Source organism: Ananas comosus, linkage group 6 (genome assembly GCF_001540865.1).
Source record: "Ananas comosus cultivar F153 linkage group 6, ASM154086v1, whole genome shotgun sequence".
NCBI lineage: Eukaryota > Viridiplantae > Streptophyta > Magnoliopsida > Poales > Bromeliaceae > Ananas > Ananas comosus.
Window position 1 is genome coordinate 4,949,846 of NC_033626.1, and position 22,469 is coordinate 4,972,314.

General features: G+C 40.8%; 1 protein-coding gene across 11 annotated transcripts in view; it reads left to right on the plus strand.

Annotated features, from left to right (window-relative positions):
- LOC109711719 overlaps positions 355-22,469 on the plus strand; it is a 50,883-nt gene continuing 28,768 nt past the window's right edge. For 4 of the 11 annotated variants that reach the window (XR_002216670.1, XM_020234906.1, XM_020234908.1 and 1 more), the window contains exons 1-7: positions 365-1,201; positions 14,821-15,033; positions 15,157-15,361; positions 15,487-15,562; positions 15,691-15,826; positions 15,931-16,035; positions 16,158-16,238. Coding sequence is in view for 9 of the 11 variants with exons in the window: in XM_020234906.1 (XP_020090495.1) it covers positions 632-1,201; positions 14,821-15,033; positions 15,157-15,361; positions 15,487-15,562; positions 15,691-15,826; positions 15,931-16,035; positions 16,158-16,238 (1,386 nt within the window). In the remaining 2 variants the exon portion in view is untranslated. Of the gene's footprint in view, positions 1,202-14,820; positions 15,034-15,156; positions 15,362-15,486; positions 15,563-15,690; positions 15,827-15,930; positions 16,036-16,157; positions 16,239-22,469 lie in introns of all 11 variants that reach the window. The other 7 variants (XR_002216669.1, XM_020234900.1, XM_020234899.1 and 4 more) reach the window with 6 other exon arrangements.

The window sequence follows — 22,469 nt, forward strand, 5'->3', positions numbered from 1 at the left end:
ATAAATTTTAATTTTAACTTATATATAATTTTATTTATAAATATATATTTATTTATTATATATAATTTTATATTAAATTTTTTGAGGTTTAAAATTTTAAATTAGATTTAAAAAATTAAAAAATTAAAAAATTTTGTTAAAAGTATTTTAAAAATTGCGTGAATTTTCCGCTGGAAAGCGCGGGCCTTCACTAGTGAATCTAAAAACTAATTTGATTAAGTAAGAATAACACATCGATAGTAGTATTGCACTCTTTTTTTTTTCTTTTTTTCTTTTTTTTTTTTCCAGAAAGAGGTGAAGTACGATTTCCCACGTAGACGGTAGTGATTAAGCGCGGCCATGACCAGGGATGATGAGGGGATATGCGTCCCGTCCTCCCCGAAGCTCCAGCCACAAATCAAAACCCCCCGCACACGTACCGGTGGCTCTCCTTTCTCCCTCCCGCCCCTGTCACGCCGACCGGTGGGCCCCCTTTGCGCGCACTTCCACCCCCTTCGCCTTCGGCTCAAATTTCTTCCTCTTCTTCTTATTATTCTTCTTCTGCTTCTTAAGCCGACATTCGCATCGGCCGACCTGCTGCTTCCGTCCTTGCCCTCCGCCCTCCGGCCCCTGCAATTTCACACAAACGTGAATGATGGCTCTGCCGTTCCCCACAAGCGGCGGTCCTACCGCCACTGCCGCCACCGCTTCCTCCTCGTCTTCCTCCAGTTTCCATGGCTTCCCCCTTCCACAAGGTGCCTGCCGCCCTCCGCTTCCTCCTCTCACGGCTCTCAAGCACTTCTCGTATTCGAGGGCCGAGCTCGAAGGCCCTGGCCGCAAAGCAGAAGAGACGAAAGAGAATCTGATAGATACTAAGTTGAGACCCGGTAGGGACCACGGCAGCAGGGAAAAGAAGAAGGAGAAGGTGGTGCCGCTCTCGTTGGAGGGCGTGAATCCGGTGGGTCTGGGCCGCAAGTCCCGCCAGATGTTCGACGAAGTATGGCGCAAGTTCTCGGGCCTGGGCCAGATATCCAGGACGCCCTCGACCACTGCCGCCGACGGCGACAGCGCCCTGCTCGATTCCGTCCTCATCCGCGGTGGGCCCATGTGCGAGTTCAGCATCCCCGGCGCCCAGGAGACCACCGTGCTCGTCGTCGGCGCCACCAGCAAGATCGGTCGTATCGTCATTCGCAAGCTGATGCTCAGAGGCTACAACGTCAAGGTGGTTTAGTAACCCAATCTGATTATCGTTTCAACCTTGATTTTATACTACTGATCATGACTCTTGCCGATGCACCTAGAGATTGTTCTTTTCTCAAATCCATATATGGTCGTCTAGAATCAGAGCTGCTGCTAAATCAAGTTGCTCAGGATTAATTATTTGCCGGGCTATATTATAGAAAGCCTCCGTGGACTTCAGCCCCTGTCACAATTACTCCCTACATTAAAAATTGCATCGATTATCCCTTACACTTTGCCATTATCTCAAATAGGTCCAGCTATTTCGGATTGTTGAATTCAACTATAAAACTTTGCAAAAACAACTTTGCACGTAAAGTCACTTATAAGTGATGCAATAGAATTATATAAAGTGAATAAAATTGCTCAATAAACTATCAATTTTGATAGTATTAGCAAAATGTGCGATCTCTTTTATCTTAGCTTTTTTTATCTATTTTTTGAGTTGCATATTAAAAAGATATTGTGATGTAGAACAATGTGAGATGCCGACTTGTTTTAGTGAAATTTTACAACCTAATTTGCTAGTTTTCTAAATCTTTTTATCTATTTGAGATGATAGTCAAGTGCATGGTGGTAATTGACGCAAATTTTATCACAGGGGTAATTCAGACAGAAGCTAAAGTGCAACGGGCTTTTCATAATTTAGCCTATGTCGATATTGTTGCAATAAGTAGTTTACTTTGGCTTCATTGGATAGCTTCGTCCTTTTTGGTTTTTGAAGATGCAAATTTCATATTTGGCCAGGTGCAGGGCTTGAAGTTTCATGTAGAGAGGTTGCAATGGGTATTCAAAAGGTTTAACATCTTGCATAGTTGCATTTCAAACTTTGTAAAAATGTATGGAGATCTCTCAACTATCGGCCATTCTGACATAACCCCCTTGAACTATAATTTTTTTTTTTAATTGAGACCTTTCAACTTTTGACTTTTGTAAATTGAGTAATTTTAGCAAGATAAGTTAGGAATTTTACCAAATTGATTGATGATTCCATCAATGATCCGGGACGATCAAACATTCTGGATAAGTTTCAACCATTTCAGATAAGGCGGAGGCCGTTCTAACTACTTCGGTTAGGATAAGAATCTAGGTGGTTTCAGAAGATTAAAACTAGTCAACCAAATTGGATAAGAATAGAGCCAATTTGGATAAGGATAAGGATGTTATTTTGCTCTTATCTTCTTATAATCCTGAAGACTATAAATAGGGGTCCTAATGGCTCTTGTAAAATCACTCCAGTTTAGAGAGAGTTAATACACAAACTCTTCCACATAAAACATATTGTGTTCATTTCTTTTTCTCTTTAATCTGGTTTCAGATATCCATCGAGGAGGTGCTGCGACATTGCTTCCTCCTCTGACGGATCAAGTGGTATCAAAGCATCTGACCCTAGTGCATGGTGCAAACTAGAAGCATCTACAAAGCTACCGGCGAACAACTCTCTGTCCTTGACATCTTCCGCAAGCCACCGACGAGGAAAATAAAGAGTGCACCTATCATGTCTGCAGATGAGTAGATAGTGATGCCATCCGACCTTGCCGCCAAGGTCACCGCGCCGTATGACGACATGAAGACTGTCTTAGATTGGATCAAGACCCAATCTACAGCACTATCGGCAATGCCGGTGGAGAAGAGCGGTCGGCTCTTAGGAACTACTCCAAAGGCGCGTGTGACGTCGATGAAGTGCGCTGGAGAGGATACTTCGGGTGCGCGAGACGACAATGACTCCGACGATGACGGAAGCATAGCCTTGTCACTTACAGAAGGGAGGTCGCAACCGTTTAAGGTCTAGGCCAAGATAGAGATCCCTAACTATGGTGGTGTTGTCGATGTTGAAAAGCTCGAAGCCTGGCTTGACCAACTAGAGACATATTTCGACCTCTACAACTATAGTAATGCGGAAAAGATAATATTCACAAAACTAAAACTTATAGGTCATACATTGACGTGGTGGAAGGCCACTCTCCAAACTTCCGCCAATGAGGATTTCACCTGGAGTCAGTTTAAACGATTGATCCGCCAGGAATTATACTTTATGGGATATGAAAAAGAGCGATGGAAGCGCTGGCATGTCCTAAGCTAAAAGCGCGATCAGATAGTACAGGACTACACCACCGACTGCCGGCGCCAAGACTTGGCGCTTGGCATCTACCTTGATGATCCATAAGTTTTTCGTAAATACACGCGGGCCTACAGGAGCGCATCAATGATGAGCTTCGCCTCTTCGGTGTTCGTGATATCACCTCAGCAAGCCAAACAGCCATGGCAATTGAGCGGAAAAATAAACTGTCTCACAGGGAGAAGCCATCTAGGGAGTCTGCTGAGGACTCGAAAAAGTCCAAAAGAAAGGACTCTAAAAAGAAGGGGTCCTCTGATCCTGATTTGTACTGTGATTATTGTGAAGTCACAGGACATGTCAAGGATCGATGCCAGAAGCTCCATTCAGAGCTGAGATCGAAGAAGAAGGACGACCGTGGAAAACGCACAACGACAACGGCAGGATCGACAAGTGATGCTCCTACCTTAATCGGACGGATTGATCAAGCGGACACTAGGTTGTCTCTGATGGCTATGCCGAAGGAGACAAGCCTGTGCCCGTTAAATCTGACTAATAAGAGAGAGGAGTTCTTCATTTTTCGATTTCAAGTAAAAAATGAAGTGATCGATGCTATCATCGATCCCGGCAGACAAAAGAACTTGATCTCGGAGAACCTAGTTCAAAAGCTGGGTTTCTCGACTACACCACACCCACATTTATATCCAGTGGGGTGGATTAACAGCAACTCGAAATGAAAATCGATCGCTAGTGTAAGGTGAAGTTTGCAGTGACCGGCGTCTACATCGACGAAATGCTGTGCGAGGTTGCCCCGTTGAACATTTGCAACTTTATCTTCGACAGTCCTTACCATGGGACCACGACGCTACCTTCCTTCGTCGTCCTTAGCAATACCAATTTATTACGGATGAACAAAAATTTTTGTTCACCATAGAGCCGTTGTCAACAACTGTTGACCTGATAACCGCTTGCCAGGCTAAGAGGATGATCAATGCTTGTCAAAATTTTGCCTTACTGGTCCTTTGGCCAGTTACATCTGAGGAGGCAAACAACAAGGTATTGAACCTAGCATGCAAGAAAGGAACTGGTGATGTAGCCAAACTGATTGACGAGCATCAGGATCTTTTTTAAGAAGTCCAGGGACTGCTACCAAAGCTAGCTCTGGAACATGAAATCCAACGCGACGCTCCGTTACCGAATCTCGGCATGTACGGAAACTCGGTAGTGGAGAACGAGGAGATAAAGTGACAGGTGACTGAGTTACTCGAGAGTGGTGTTATCAAACCGAGTAGCTCCCTCTGTGGCTCCCCGATCGTGTTGGTGCTAAAGAAAGGCGGCGGATGGCAAATGTGTATCGACTATCGCGCCTTCAATAAAATCACTATCAAGAACCAGTACCCCTTACTACGGATCGATGATCTCTTGCACCAACTGAAGCATGCTCGCTACTTCACCAAACTGTACCTGAAGTCTGGCTATCATCAGGTTTGGATTCGAGAGGATGACACCTGGAAGACCGCGTTCAAGACTCGACAAGGCCTGCTTGAATGGCTCGTCATGCCATTCGGCCTTTGCAATGCACCAGCCACTTTTATGCGATTGATGAATTACGTTCTACTGCCCTTCCTTGATGATTTTGTGATCGTCTACCTCGACAACATCCTCATCTACAGTCGATTGTGGGAGGAGCATCTGGTGCATGTCAAGAAGGTTTTCATGCTGCTCGAGGAACACCAACTCCGCTTAAACCCTAGCAAATATGAGTTTGGCAAGCAAAGCCTGGTTTAACTCGGGTTTGTGGTGGGCGGCGCCGAGTTTCAAATCGACCCCGACAAGGTCAGGGCCATCAAGGAGTGGCCTAGGCCCAAAAATGTGAGGAGGTGCGGAGCTTTATGGGTGCTTGCCAATATGTCCGAAAGTTTATGGGCGCTTGCCAATATGTCTGAAAGTTTATCCGACACTTTTCTGTCCTTGCTACCTCTCTATATGCACTGACGAAGGCCAACCAAAAGTTTGAATAGAGTTTGAAACACGAGGACACGTTCCAACTTCTCCAACGAAAATTATGCGAGGCGCCTATACTTGCGCTACCAAATCTACAACGACCCTTTGAGTTGGAGGTGGACTTGTCAGGATACGCCATGGGGGCTGTTTTGATGCAAGATGGTCAGCCTATTGCGTATTACTTCAAGATATTCCAGGGAACTCAAAAGAACTATCCGACTATGACAAGGAACTCTTGGCACTACACCAGGCAGTGAAGTATTGGCGGGTCTACCTTCTAGGAAAAGAGACAGTGGTGCATACAGACCACTGTCCACTTCAGTACCTCCAAACACAATCAAAATTGCAACAGGTACGTCACATGAAATGGATGACGTACTTACAGCAGTTCAATATGGAAATCAAGTACAAGAAAGGTGCTCACAACAAACTAGCTGATATGCTATCACGACCACCAGTGGCAGCACTCTGCTTGTCGATATTTATGCAAGTTCAGCCAAAATTTCATCAGCATGCAAGCTTATATGCAGAAGACTCAGATTTTCAAGGGGCGCTGGCTGACATCAAAGCAAGATAACCAACTAAGTTTGTCTTGCAAGGCGGTCTGCTGTACAAAGGTGCAATGCTTTGTGTACCTAAAGATGGCAATCGAGTACAATGGACCGAGAAACTCATACCTTAAACGTGGCAGGTCAAAAGCCAAGTGTCGCTAAGTAGTTAACAACTTGCAGTTCTAGATCCAGCAGGTGTTGGTTCCTCTCAAAATTGGGGAGCCATGATCTGGGATGATTAAACATTTCAGATAAGTTTCAACCGTTGCAGATAAGGCGGAGGCTATTCAAACTACTTCGGTTAGGATAAGTATCGAGGTGTTTTCAGAAGATTAAAACTAGTCAACCAAATTAGATAAGAATAGAACCAATTTGGATAAGGATAAAGATGTTATTTTGTTCTTGTCTTCTTGTAAGCCTGAAGATTATAAGTAGGGGCCTTATCGGCTCTTGTAAAGTGTCATGCCCCGGGACCCAGTGGAAGCCCGCCCGGCGCGTGCCCAGACCCGCCGTATTGTCAGGGCCCTTTTTAGTTGTCAACGGCCCTGACCTTGTCAATAACATTGAGTTTGTAAAGAGTCTGTAAATGTTGTGTTGGGCAAGACTTCGACATAGGATTTTCCTTATTTTGGATGGGCATTGCATGTAAATTGGCATCCGGTTGGCTACCCGCGGGTTCACTTGTGCTACACATCCAAGGGGACATAGGTTTCGCTAACGATGGCCGCTTATGCGACGGATTGAGCCGGACGCGTGTCGGACATGGGTCGGCGGCCTATTTTCCCATGGATGTGCGGAGTGGGAAAACGTACCCCTCGGTGAGCACCTTTGTACCCCCGGGGTGCCAAATGGGTGGATGCTAATATAGGGTAGTACGGGAAGGTTAGGTGAGACGTATTAAGTGAGCCCGCTTCGCTAAAAGCGTAGTGTCTTGGATCCCTTTACGTGCTTTCTCTCATTTCTCGGTCGTTGCCAATTTGCGAAGTTGTGCCTCGGGACGGTTTGGCTTGGCTGGCTCGTTCTGTGCAGGTGACAGACGAGCGCCGCGCGGGCTTTTCGACAAAAAGTCATTAGACCCGTGACAGTATGTCTAAAACATACAAGGCGTCTAGAACAAAACGATAAAAGAAATAACGAAGCGATAAATAAAGCAACAAAAGGAGAATATCTAGAAGTATCAGAGCAAAGTACAATATCTAGTATCTAAAACAGTGTGAAGAGTAGAGAGCTAAAATCACTAAATAAATCATAAAGTAAATACAATAGGAATCTCAAATACAAAAGCTAAACAAGTACATAGGTGGTCTCTCTATACATGGTATTCAAAATCTCTCTCTCTAAAAACAACAAAAGAAAGAGTAACCACCTAAGCTCAAAAGTAGCTCCTCTCTATCTAGCTAGGCGACACCCTTGCCGCGATCCCGTGCCTCCGCTGGTGCCGAAGGCTCTGAAAAAGAAACATAGAAACAGGGGTGTGAGAACTATCAAATAATAGTTCCCAGTGGGCAATTACTGACTTCAGTGAAATGCGCCACTAGGCCTAAGAGCTACAAAAAAAGGGTCAGTGTATAAGTATAAACAAAAGCGATAAGTACAACGAGTAAATAAACAAGAATGCTGGTTACCACGAGATATCTCTACTTAGCATGATTTTGCTCAAGTAACAAAAGGCTACACTAGTATGAATGTACCAAAGTATCACTAGTATGATGTCCACAAGCTAAATAGTAAAGATGTCATTGTTTACTATTCTAGTCAATGTCCACATGGCATGATGAATGCTCAAAGTCAAATATGAAGAGACCCACCTGAAGGCTGTCTGGCCCTGAGACCCATCCGTAGGCTGTCTGGTCGGTGCCGAGCCTAATGGCCCCGAGGTAGTCAACATCCCCACCCTAGGGATGAGCCTAGCCCACGGCAATCCACTTCGGCGCCCAATCCCACACGGCGAATATGTATCGCGATGGCCATCTCCGAAGTGCTGGTTCTTAGGGAGCGACCCTCACAACTATGTGCGAATGAGCACAATGGCAAGTAACCAAAAAATCCGTCTCAAGTACCAAGTCCTCATGTCTAACAACATGGAATACGTCACAACTCTCATAAGCCTATCTTTATGTCATCATGTCTCTAACATGGAATATAAAAGATGTCAATGGCCTATTACTAAGTCTCAGATAACAGTTTCATAGTTTGCTAGTCCAAGTGCCCCTTTATGACACTTTTGGTCTCTATGTCCAAGCATGATAATTATGTTCATGAATGCATAATTCTAATCATTTTCATCGTACGAGACAAGTACCCAACTCGCAAAGAGAACCACTTCTCACATGCATGCTAAAAACCCAGAATACCCTATTACATAGAGTGAAAATTTCATGATACATAAGGCATGCATTTTAAGTGTTCTAAAATTCACATAAATCCCATTTAACATGAATATGCAATCAAATTGACGTTACGACAAGTATAGAATACATAGGGGCCATTTCGCCACGATTTCATGAAGTCAAACCCACCACAACTCTTGCGCTCTTTCGTTTGCTCCGACGAAGGTGTCCACTAGTCTCCTAGCACCCTAAAGATGTAGGAACAAGAGTTAAACGAACCTTACGAACAACCATAAGGTTGATCATTAACCATCTCAAGCTAAGGTGGAGAAAAACTCACCGAATGCGAAGGAAGCTCTCTCGATCTCCAAATGGGAGTTAGAGTCCTTCCAAACCAACCTAAACAAGGGTTCTAAACCCATCAATTAGGTCCTAAAGCCCTTAAATCAAAAAATCCCAAAATAAACCCTAAATCCCAAAATCTAGGGTTTCATTAGGTAAAACCTACCGAAACATGCTCCAAAGGGTAGATTAAGCATACTAACCTTCTTGGTAGCTCCAAACCAAGCTCAAAATGCTCTAGGGTTGAAGATTGACCCTCTATCAAGCTCGTAGCCCAAGCTCCAAGCCTCCAATGGTGAGAGGGGAGGTTGAGGAAGAAGTCCAAGGTCTACTAAACAAGCTCTCCTTCTACTTCTTCTTCTTCTCCTTCTTCTTCTCTTTCTAGAGAGTGTAGAGAGTGTGAGGGAGAGAAATGAGGGTGAGAGGGAGAGGAAATGGCCTATAAGCCCTCTCATGTAACAAAATCCACTTAGGTCTCTCAAAAATCCAACCTGTGCACTGCCCGGGTCTGGGCTGTTTTCGCCCAGAGGGACCGGTCTCTCCCAGCTGGGACTGGTCTCTCAGGACCCTCCTGCAGAACAAGCTCTCGGGAACTGGTCTCTCCCTGCAAGGGACCGGTTGCCTCAAGTCCTGCCGCAACACTGTTTTGGGGGGACCGGTCTCTCCCACCAGGGACCGGTCCCCCAGAGTAAAACTCTCAGGACTTAGCCAAAACCCAGAATTTCGAACTTTTAGGTCAGAATACCATCAACGACCTTCCACCAAGTATGGAAAAGCTCGGAATCCATATCAAACACTCGAACCTCGCAATTTGCACAGGTCCAGTGTGTTACATAAAGTCACTCCAGTTTAGAGAGAATTAATATACAAACTCTTCCACATAAAAAATATTGTGTTCTTTTCTTTTCCTCTTTAATCTGGTTTCAGATATCCATCGGGGAGGCAATATGACATTGCTTCCTCCTCCGACGGATCAATCAAATTGAATAGTTTAAACTATTTGTAACCAGTAAAACTAGATTAAATAACTGCTAATAACTAATTATGAAAAATAACAAAGATTTTTGACGCAATTTAATCATAAAAGCTTAAACAAAAAAAAAAAAAAACAAAAGTGTGTCCGTTAGAAAAATTAGAATCGGGGAGTCCAAATTTAACCATAAAAGCTTAAACAAAAAAATTACAAAAGGGCGTCAATCAGAAAAATTAGAGTTGGGGAGTCTATTTTGGAATGGCCGGAAGTTGGGGGGTTCTCCATCAATGGTAACCTTCTAATCAAATACTATATACTGTTTTAATTCTTCTACTTATAAAAATTTTTCCAATAAAATATTTCAATCAGCTTCACCTTCAAAAAAAATTCTTTAATCTACTTAAAGCAATCTTATATCAAGCTCGGAGTGCGGTTTTCTGTGATTGTTACATCATTATAAGATTTAATAATCATCATTTTATTAAGTTCTTTATTCTACTGTCTAGTAGCCTAGCCGGTATGTGAATCTGCATTTAGAGCGGTTTTAAAATCTTCGAGGCCTAACATCAAGCACTTAATGGTCTGTAAAAAAGCATATATAGTGGTACTTTATGTCTAAGCTAATCATGGAGATAGCTAGTCTTAAGAAGAGAAGGGGGCACAAAGTGAAATATGTATAGATGTATAAAAAAACTTTGCTAAGTAGCACATGCCCTTTGTTTCCACCCCGCCTGACTGACGCACCCCGAGGCCACCAATTTGGTCGTTTCGTGTATGCACACAAACCGCCAAATAAACAGAGTTTTTCCTGTTCGCCCAAGGCGCAAGCAACATCATGTACAATGATTTTCACCTAGGATATCATTCATGTACCTAACATGCGCGGGGGCATCAACACAAGCGGGAGAGAGAGACTTAGCTAAAACAACTATACATTTACCCGCTTATAAGTATTCATCATTGCCATGTTACATTTATTACATTCAAACATCTCCTTTACATTCACATCTTGATACATCTTTATATTCACATCTTTACATATTTACATCCTTCCAAATTACATGTTCTTTTCTCAAAATGGACTATGTACAACATGGACAAGGTGAGAGCTATACACGGAAAGTCCACTACCTACGGTGCCACGCCCTTGCCGCGGTCCTGCGCCGACGTACTTGGGGGAAGCTCTGCAAAACAGGGTGTGAGAACTAGATAAAGTTCCCACTGGGTTCGGCCACCGACAACGCAGACTTTCCCACTAGGTCTAAGAAAGCATAGAGACAAGAAAGGGTCAATATGATAAGTTAAGTAACAACAATAAGTCTACTTGCTCAATGTATATCATGCTACAATGGTATCTACTATGCCTTACCGATATCAACATGTCAAGGTTCTACTAGATGCACTATGTATGACATCCCATCTACTTAATCCATAATTCATGTCTTGACCCAATTGCACTGGCTTGCCCATAGGCCGAGCCACAACTCACTAAGTCACGTGGGGAAGAGGTTTTTCACTCATAAGCCAGCCACCGTGATCGTCTGCTGGGGAGGGCTCCCTGGCGCCCTTCACACCCGTATTTGCGTGACACTTCGGAGCTCACGGCTTGGGAGTCGCGACCTCCACAAGCCAACAACAGATTGTGTGCGACATCTAGTGACTTTACCAACATGTCAAACTACATATGCAATGGTTCCACTTCTCATTAGTGCCTAGGCTTACACCTCTCATGCTACTATGTTTAAACTTTAGAGTTCCACCACTTACATCTATGTCCACATCTAGTTCACTCTAAGTTGAGAATTCTCATAATATGACAACATACATATGTCCATTATCATCTTATGCAATATATACATATCTATCTTGGCATCATGCAATAAATATACATATTGATGTCATGCAACATACATACATCTTTATGTCATGCAACATAAATTCCATTTCTCATTCTAGAGCATGTAATTACTAATTCCAAGAGCTCATATGTTTTTCAAACATAGTTTCAATGCATGATGCTGCTACATGACCAATGAATGGAACTTAAACATAGAATGAAATTCGGCTACTTCGGATAGCATCCCCACCTCGAGTCAAAGCCGCGAAGTGGGAAAGCCAAGTTGCGCAATTTATCCGCGTTGATTTCTCCAGACTGCGGCAAACAAAGCAAAAACGGTACTCTTCCACGGTTGGCTTTCGTAGACTCGATGAAACTTCGTTCCGAGCATTTCAATGTGTCGATTTACGCTTCAATTAGGAAAATAGAAGATCAATTTCACCGGAAATTTTGTATAAGAAGAACCCCCACTTCTAGCCCTACGGCTCATCATACATCAAGAACACCAAAATTTCTTGGTGTTTACATGATCATCCAAAGCTAGGATTCACTAGGATTTCCAAACAAGCTACAGAAAGAGCTCATATCCAAACCCTAACCGCAAAACCCTACAAAACTTACCTTAACTCAAAGCTTTCTCCAAGCCTTGCTTGTACAATAAGGTTACTTCACCTCCAAGCAAGCTTCTCTCCACCAATCTCCACTCCTTGGAGATATCTCTAGAGAGAGAGAGAGAGAGAGAGAGAGAATATGGGTTTTAGAGAGAGAAAGGAAAGTTTCTCATGAGAGGGGTTTTAGAGAGAGAAAGGAAAGTTTCTCATGAGAGGGGTTGAACGTGAATGAGGGAATGAGAGGAAATTGCTTTAGCACTAAGTTATTGCAATTACCAATTTGCCTCTCATTGGAGTACACCTCATTTTCTTCATCATTTTATTTTATTTTTTTTGTTCCCAAACTCATGGTTTCACTCCCAATTCTCCCAACAAACATCCAAATCACTTCCAATTGATCCGGAGTTCATCTAAACTCCCTCAAATGGCCTCAAACCATGTCTCATCCGCACTTTGCCCAATCTGGCCAAAGTTCGGGGGAGCACACCGACACTCACTCGGTACACTACACTGACGTCGACCGTTCTCTCATTATCTAAAACTCTGGACACTGAATTATTCGGTATAAAAGACTATCCAATATTTGTTTATCAATAAATAAGAAAAATACGTTAAATAAAATTAAAAATGTAAAAAATTGAAAAAATTTTAAAGGAAAAAGTTGCCTCGGTCTGGCATGGCATGACCCAAACTAATTGGAGCTAGGGCTCTTGCCGACCCTCCGATCGGAGAAAGGCAAATCGGTACAATACGACATGGCTTAGGTTTGGATCTTTGCGATGCCGGAACACTGTTGGCTTGGGCGTGACCTAATTTATGTTGTCCATGCAGAGTTGGCACGACCCACATTACACCCCCCAAAATTTCAGAACTTAATGTTACTTGGATGTATTTTACAGCAATAGGCTTATAACTTATCCACGACTTCGAGATGCTAATTTGTTTGTTGTGTGAGATGACAGCTCCTGGACTAGATGGGGCCAGTTGGGGGTTAATTACTCTGATTTGACGACCAGACAAAATATACATTCTAGTTAGTTGATAAGACACAAAATGATTTTCCTATTGTAGCAATTCTGATATGCCTCGTGCCTTAAGAGAAGTATTATCTCCGATGGTTACATAAAAAATTCTACACCTGTAAAGAAGAGATCTAGGGTAGAGAGATATTAGATATTATCACGACAAATAGATGCGTAATAACATTGAGAGCATATATCTTGAGTCATAGTATCAATTATGTAATTTGACAAACAATAAAGAACCAAGGATCTCAAATTAATTTTAAAATTTAAAGTAATTTTTCTGTTCCTTTCTATTCAACAATTGCCGGTGACCTTTTGATAAACCAATTTCTGCTTCAGTTTTATCTTATCTTATTAGAACATTATTTTCATAATCTAAATGAGACAACATTTCAATTCCTGTATAGATCTTGTGGATATCAAATAATCTTTGACCCAAATAAACATAAAACAAGCCATGTCCGTTGGTAGATTCCACCATGGAATGAAATTTTTTTTGGAAATGAAGCTGCATGAATCTTTGGAAATGAAGCTGTAATATTGTATGACACCTTAAGACCTATTGAGGTATGCATGGAAATGCAAGAAAAAATTAGTCCTATTTTTCCTGTGAATGACATAAGAAAGATCGAAATGATGAGAATGACACATTTAAATAAGGTAAATCTTTTGGAACGAGGTAGGGTCCAAGGTGAAAAGATGACATATCTTTTAAGCAAGATTACACCACCCTTTTAATATATATATATATATATATATATATATATATATATATATAGAGTCCAGCTATGGTGCTTGTAAAAGTACCAAGCACTTGGTGCTTGTAAATTTTTTACCGTTAGATTTACCCCTTTGATCATTTTCATCCGTTAGATTATACTATTCAACCAACCACCCACTCAACCCTAGGGGGCCCACATCATCATAACCGCACATTCCTTAATCCAAGAGCTAAAAACTTACAAGCACCAATGACTTGGTGCTATTAATAGCATAGTAGCCTCACTCTCTCTCTCTCTCTCTCTCTCTCTCTCTCTCTCTCTCTCTCTCTCTCTCTCTCTCTCTCTCTCTCTCTCTCTCTCTCTCTCTCTCTCTCTCTCTCTCTCTCTCGCTATATATATATATAGCGAGAGAGAGAGAGAGTGAGGCTACTATGCTATTGGAAGCACGGAGCCTTTGCAAGTTTTTCGATATCATTTGCCTAGTGATCGAATGGGCTCAAAATCAACAAATTTCAATGGCCGTAGTGAGCCGTTTGCAAGTTTAACGGTGTAGAAATATTCAAATCACGTGAAATTTTAATAGAAAATTCTTTATACTATATAAAACAAGATCAATATCTTTGATTTAAAATTTTAATGTCATATTATTACATTTTGTAAGATTTTTATTTTCAGCCGTTGATTTTGAGCCCCTTCGTTCACTAGGCAAATGATATCGTAAAATCATAAAATTTATTTTCTAGGTACTTCAAATACTCTAGATCAAGTTTAACGGAGCCGATCAACGATTCGAAAGTCGCAACATCGAAAACGAGCTGGAAGCACGGAAGGCTCCGTGCTTCCGATAGCATAGTAGCCGCACTCTATATATATATATATATATAAACTTTACTTTTGTCTGTTAGGGTTTAGAATTTAATTGCATGGAAGTTTGTTAATTGTTAATCATCATATTCATGGAAGAACCTTTAAACCAGTACTTATGGGGAAAACCTGATCTCAATTCCTAGTAATATATTGTTCATATGTTTCATAAATAGTAATCTGGACTCCAAGGTCTCAGAAAGTTTATTTTCCAAATATTTCGATCGGTTGTTGTATCCTATCTATCTTCCAATATGCTAACTTAACAGTTACAACTGTTGAATCAGGCTTTGGTAAGAAAAGCTGATCCGGAAGTGATTGATATGCTTCCAAGGTCTGTGACCATAGTTGTTGGTGATGTGGGCGATCTTTCAACGTTGAAGGCTGCTGTTGAAGGTTGCAACAAGATCATATATTGTGCTACGGCACGCTCTGCTATTACTGGGGACCTAAATAGAGTTGATAACCAAGGAGTACGAAATGTCACCAAGGCGTTTCTGGTCTTCTTCCTCATATCACTCTCAACTCCTCTTCTTTCAATTAATTGGATGCCTCGTCTTGTTAACTTTCATTCTTACAGCGTTATAATTCTTTGGCGGGTGTGTTGAGTTCTTGTATTGCAGGATTACAACAATATGCTTGCACAGTTAAGGGCTGGTAAGAGTAGCAAAAGCAAACTCTTGCTTGCTAAATTTAAATCTGTTGAATCACTGGATGGTTGGGAGGTTCGCCAAGGGACTTATTTTCAAGATGATGTTGCTGCTAAATATGATGGGGGAATGGATGCAAAATTCGAATTCACAGAGTCAGGAGATGCTGTGTTTTCAGGTGTCATCGCCTCTTGTTTAGACTTTGACTACACATTGTATCATATCTTTTCATTTCTCTTTATGTGCAGAAGAGAACATGATAAAGAAGTTGTAAAATTTTTCGTGGATCATTTTTGCTCTCAGGATATGTTTTTACAAGAGGCGGCTATGTTGAGTTGTCAAAACAACTCTCTCTCCCTCTTGGTTCCACCCTTGACAGGTATTGGGTATTTTTCATTTTTTATTCTATTTATGCACTGGTTGTGGTCTTAAGAATGACAACAAACATAATATTGTTAAGAGTAGAATGTTAGTCATTTATGCGACATTGTGACATTACATTTGTAGGTATGATGGCTTGCTCCTCTCTGTTGGTGGAAATGGAAGATCATATGTTCTTATCCTTGAGGCTGGTCCGCTAGCTGATACTTCTCAAAGCAAAAAGTATTTTGCTCGAATGACCACAAAGGTTGGCTATTGTAGGGTGAGGACTGTGTCCACTATGATGCTTTTGCATGAGTTGCCAATTAGTATTGCTTTAGTAGTTTGCTTTCGAAAACTTTTTGCCTTAAATCTGCATTTTTGCAGGTTAGAATACCATTTTCATCCTTTCGACCAGTGAAACCAGAAGATCCTCCTTTAGATCCTTTTCTTGTACATACACTAACCATACGTTTTGAACCTAGAAGACAGGTTTGTCCTCGATATGAATTAGTAATCTGTAAATACATTTAAATGTTGGTGGTTTTGTTTCTTCTATATTGCGTAGGCCCATGGCTAATATCTCTCTTGACATATGATTCTAATGCTTGTAGAAACCTGTCGATGGACCTGGAGGAAGCAAGCAGGATCCAAGAAGCTTCAAATTGATAATGGAATACATAAAAGCCTTACCTGTAAGTTGCAGTTAGAATAGATCTCTTTGGTTAGATCATTTGTGTGAGATTTCTCACATGGCTTTGGTAGCCATCTCAAAGAAAATTGCATTTTGACATGCCATTCCCTTGAAATCTTCTTGATGAAACAGATATTAGAATTGTGATTCGGGTTCTAATCAGCCTTAACCTCAAAGACGAATATTTATATAGGGAGGGAGTTTTACAGTATTGTCCTTGACATAATGCAAAATTACAAAATAATAAAAGGATAGTCAACACTCCCTCCCAAATTGGTGCATAAATATTTCTCATGCTCATTTTGTACACAATGTTATTGAAGGTCATACTCGCAAGTCCTCTAGTGAGAAATATCTGCTAATTGATGACTTGACTTCACAAATGGAATGCATATGATGCCTTTTTCCAATTTCTCTTTGATAAAGTTCCTATCGATCTCAATGTGCTTTGTTCTATCATGTTGTATTGGATTGTGAGCAATGCTAATTGCTGCTTTATTGTCACAATATAGTATTGATGGTTTCACATCTGCTATGCTTAGCTCTTGCATAAACCTTCTAACCCATAAAATTTCACAAACCCCTTGAGCCAGAGCTCTATATTCAGTGTCTGCACTTGATTTGGCTAGTACATCTAGTTTTACTTCTCCAAGTAACCAAATTTCCACCTACGAAGGTGCAGTACAAGGTTTTAAGTGCCCGTCGGCACGGGCCGTATCCACCGTGCCGTACCGTGCCAACAAGATACAGGCACGATACAGACCCCGTGCCGATGGTACAGCTCAAAACCTTCTATTTTTTAAATTAGTAAGTAGTTTTCTCAATAAAGTACAAAAGATGTGATAAAAAGACATAATAAATAGTTAAGAGTATTTTGTTGCTAAAGAAAATAAATATTTCATGCTATTATGTGTCGGCACACAAGAATTTTTTTGACCGGCACACATCGTGAAAGAAGGGCTAAAGAGCATGCCCTCTTGAGTTGTATTAACGAATATATATAGTACAAGAGATTGTCTTACTATAGTAACAATGACTGCTATAGTAAGAGTATAACTAGGATTACATACTATATAATCCTACTCTATAGAAGGCAATGATACTATGAAACCAGTGCCCGAGGAGCTTGTTTGAGACCATATATCGCTTTACGTAGACGGCAAACGTGACTAGGAAGCGAAGGATGCACAAAGCCAGGTGGTTGTTTCATATAAACCTCCTCAGAGAGAGTGCCATGAAGAAAGGCATTCTTCACATCAAGTTGTCGGAGAGACCATACAGAGGAGAGAGCGACTGAAAGAACAGTACGAATAGTGGTCGACTTGACAACCGGAGAAAGTCTCATCAAAATCAATGCCTTGTTGTTGTTTGTAACCCTGAGCCACTAGTCGAGCTTTGAGACGCTCAAGAGAGCCATCCGCCTTCTGTTTGACTTTGTAGACCCATTTACAGCCAATAAGATTGACAGAAGGAGGAGCAGGAACAAGCTCCCAAGTATCATTGGTGAGTAATGCATCAAATTCTTCAGCCATGGCAGCACGCCAACCTGCATCCTGAAAAGCTTCATGAAAAGTAGTAGGCTCAGTAGGAAGAGTAGTATGTGTAGAAGCAAGGAAGAAGGTAGACCCAGCAAAATTCTTAGCCATAGATCGAGTAAGCATAGAGTGTGTCCGGATTGGTAAGGAAGGCTCAGCAGGCTGAGGTGAAGGTGGCCTGTCCGATGTGGAAGGCGTCAACTCAACAGGAGAAGGTGAAGCTGTAGCAGCAGTAGGTCGGAGGGGGTGTTGTCTGGTATAGACTCGGAGTTCAGGTGGACTAGCAACAGTGGCAGCATGTTCATCACTAACCTGTGTGGCATCATGATTCAAGGTGGAAGGAAAAGTCGATACAGTCTCAGATGGTGAAACAGATGCATTTGAACCAACATCCGGAGAAAGGCGTGAAAAGGAAAAACCAGAGATGGCATCAAGAGAGGAAGGACTTTTTCCCAATAAGGGAGGATTAGAAAGAAAATGTTGAAACATTTGAAAATTTGAGGTAGTGGGGAAAGATGAGGAAGAAAATTTGGACAGACAAGAGTAAGGAAAAACAGTTTCAACAAAAGTAACATGGCGAGAAATAAAAACTTTACCAGTGCTCGGATAGAGGCAGCGAAAGCCCTTATGTTTGTTAGAAAGACCCAAAAAAACACAAGGAAGTGATCGGGGAGAGAGCTTGTCATCTGCAATGTCCTGAATATCGGGATAACACAAACATCCAAAGACTCTGATAAGTTGCAAGTCAGGAGAAGCACAACCATGAAGAATGCCATATGGTGACCGCCCATTTAAAACAGTAAGAGACGAAAGTCGATTTACAAGAAAATTAGCAGTTTGAATGGCCTCAGCCCAAAAACGAGGAGGCAAACCAGCTTGGAACAGTAGACTTCTAACAATGTTAGATAAATGCCTATGTTTTCTCTCAGCAAGGCCATTTTGTTGAGGAGTGTAAGGACAAGAAAATCGGTGAATAATTCCATTTTGTGAGCAAAAACTAGAAAACTTGTCATTTACAAATTCCGTACCATTGTCAGATTGAAAAATTTTTATTGAGCTATGAAATATATTTTCAACCATCTTCTTGAACTCGAAAAATTTGTCAAAAACTTCATGTTTAAATTTTAAAAGATAAAGCCAGGAAAATCTAGAATAATCGTCGATAAAAATAACATAATATTTGTATCCAGAAACCGAGGGCACAGGTGATTGCCAAACATCAGAATGAACAATATGAAAAGGAAAAGCAGATTGAGATTCTGAATCATGAAATGAGAGTTTAACATGTTTTCCCATATTACAAGCATTGCAGACAGATAATTTCAGTGCAGAATCAGAAACAATTTTATTATTTTTAATAAATGTAGAAAGAACAGGAAGACTAGGATGACCTAACCGTCTATGCCAGACATCTCCACTAAATCTAGATGCAATAAGAGCTAGTTGTTGCTTATTCCCTACACTTGCAAGTCTAGAAGAAATTGGATAAAGTGATGTTCCCGAGCTAGGACATCGAAGAAGCTCCTTCCCTGTTTCCTTGTCCTTCACAGAGAAACCAGTAGAGTCAAATTCAAAAAGAGAATTATTATCTTGACAGAATTTACGCACTGAAAGTAAATTTCTCTTAATAGTAGGAACAACAAGAACATTTTTTAGAGCAAAAGAGTTAGAAGATGTATTCAATTGAGTTTCACCTGTCTGAGTAATATCAAGTAAATTTCCATTACCAACAAGAATTTTTTCATGCCCACTATAAGGTTTAGAAGATGAGAGAATACCAGAGTTTGCGGTTATATGATTTGATGCTCCGGTATCCGGATACCAGACTTCCTCACCGGGTTCGTGAAGGTTCATAGCAGCAAAGGTCTGAGGAACTTCATCAGCAGCGAAAGAATGATTGAAGCGTTGTCTGCACTGAAGAGCAGAATGATTGAACTTTCCACATATCTGACATTGTATGCCGGACTTCGGAATATATGGTTGTTGATTTGGAGTGTAAGATTGTTGAGGATAATTAGGTTGAGACTGTGGGTAGATTTCAGGAGATCCACGACCAGAATAGTGTCTACCACGTTGTCCTCGGCCTCCACGATATCTACCTCCACGGCCTCCACGATTACCACGTCCACGATTGGCATAAAGAGCTTCACTGTCAATAGTGGGAATAGCAGAGGACGTAGTCACACTAGTGCGACGCTGAACTTCTGTTTCTTCTTGCATCAAGAGTGGACGAAGTTGTTCAAAAGTTGGCTTATTTCTGTGTGTGTTTAGAGCACTAACAAAACCTCGATATTCCTCAGGTAGCCCTAGAAGAACAGTCATGACCAAATTATGGTCTGACTCGATTTCACCAATCGCCTGAAGAGCATTACCAATCGTCTTGATCTTTTGCATGTAATCACTCATGCTCATTGAGCCTTTCTTGATGCTCCGCAATTCAGACTTTAGAGAAAAAGCCGTGGAAGTAGTCTTATTAAGAAAATATGCCTCAATAATTCTCCAAGCATCTTATGCAGTTTTAGGTGAGCTAGAAACAACCATATGTAATATGCTAAGAGATAAAGTGGCATTAATCCATAAAAGTATAGTAGTATCGTTCTTTTTCCAACTCACATATTCAGGATTTATAACCTCCTTCTTATTAGTAGTATCAATAGTCTGAGAAGGCACAACACTAGTCCCGTCCACATGTTTTGTAACACCAAAACTTTTTAGAACATTAAGAAAGACTCGTTTCCACACAAGATATGTGGAATCGGTGAGTTCTAGTGGTATGAGAGTTTTGATATTAACAATAGGCAAATGTGAGGTAGAAGAAGACATGTTTACTATCTTAAAATAAGGATCCACCATTAGATAAGAAAGAAAAATAAATCGGAATGTAGCGGATGTGAATAAAAAAGAACCTGAATTCTACCACATGAGAGGAACCACGTATCACCAAATAAGATAGACCGTACCAAGGAAAGAATCGAGCGATACGAGCAACCAGCATTAGGACAGTCTGAGCGGCACCAAAGGAGCAAAGAGGAATCACAGACAGGCTGAAAATACTGTAGCAGAAATACTGTAGCAGAGGCATTGTAGCGCCAGTACTGTAGCGCTGGTACTGTAGCAGTACTGTAGTGATAGTACTGTAGCAGTACTGGGAAGATAGAAAACCAAAAGAAAAGACACCTATAGAAAAAGGTGAGATTTATGGTGGATGGTGGCTATGGATCGATATCCCTACATTAGGGTTCCTGCTCTGATACCATGAAAGAAGGGCTAAAGAGCATGCCCTCTTGAGTTGTATTAACGAATATATATAGTACAAGAGATTGTCTTACTATAGTAACAATGACTACTATAGTAAGAGTATAGCTAGGATTACATACTATATAATCCTACTCTATAGAAGGCAATGATACTACTCTATATAAGGCAATAATACACAATATCCTAATATAGATAAAATATATCGTAACATCCTAATATAGATAAAATATATCGTAACACATCGGCATGGCTTGGCACGCACTATGCCGTACCGTGCTGGCAAGTTTCCGGCACGACCCTGTGCCACGACACTTAAATCCTTGGTGCAGTATCCACGGATTGATCTTTTGTCAGCTAGTCATCCTGCTCAATGAAGGATTCAATCTTTAAATGATATTTCTTTAAAGTAGAAGTTCTCTTCCCAAGGTTGACTTATGTATCGTAGATGTCATGCCCCAACCTTGAGACTTAACAAACGCTGCAAATTTGCAATTAATTAATCGCAAATATGTAAGGCAACAAAAATTTGTAGATATCGAGCAATAATATTCTATTTTAAGATCAAGTTAAATACTTAATAGATTTGAAACCTGGAGAAATTCTTTTATAAATCGATTATCCACAAAACTAAAATCTACTAGTGAAAATTTGACAAATACTCAATTATCTTAATTCACCAAAAATATGTAGTAATTTGAGCTAAATAAATATCCTCTTTGTTTGTCAAATATTAAATTTTAAGACTAAATAAACTTAAGCTTATTAACCAAAGTATAGAAATAAATAAAGGTCTCAACATATAGTGATCACTTGATCCCATCTTCCATTAGCTAATCGGACTCACTGCCTAGGTAAGCAACCATATACCACATCAATTGAATTAAGCACTATACATTCAGATATAAGTTTCATTCTAGTAATATAATAATAATGATCGAGTTGCACAAAAAATTTACAAATCACATTTAAGAATTTTGAATCTTAAACACATTTTACAAAATTGAACTAAGAGAAATAGAATTTTGACAAAAGCACTTTTATTCTAACAATTAGATTTCGAAACAAAAGTCTTTAGCAACTAGCGACTTGTTGGCAATGGACCAAAACATACATTAGAGGCACCTGAATGCAAATAGCAGTACACCCCTGTCACGCCTCGGGACCCAGCGGAAGTCCGCCCGGCGCGTGTCCAGACCCGCCATATGTCTAAAACATACAAGGCGTCTAAAACGAAACAATAAATAAGCAAATAAAGGAGATCTAGAGATATCAGAGCATTATACAATATCTAGTATCTAAAGCACTGTGAAGAGTAGAGAGCTAAAATCACTAAATAAACCATAAAGTAAATACAATAGGAATTCCAAATACAAAAGCTATACAAGTACATAGGTGGTCTCTCTATACATGGTACTCAATATCTCTCTCTCTCTAATACA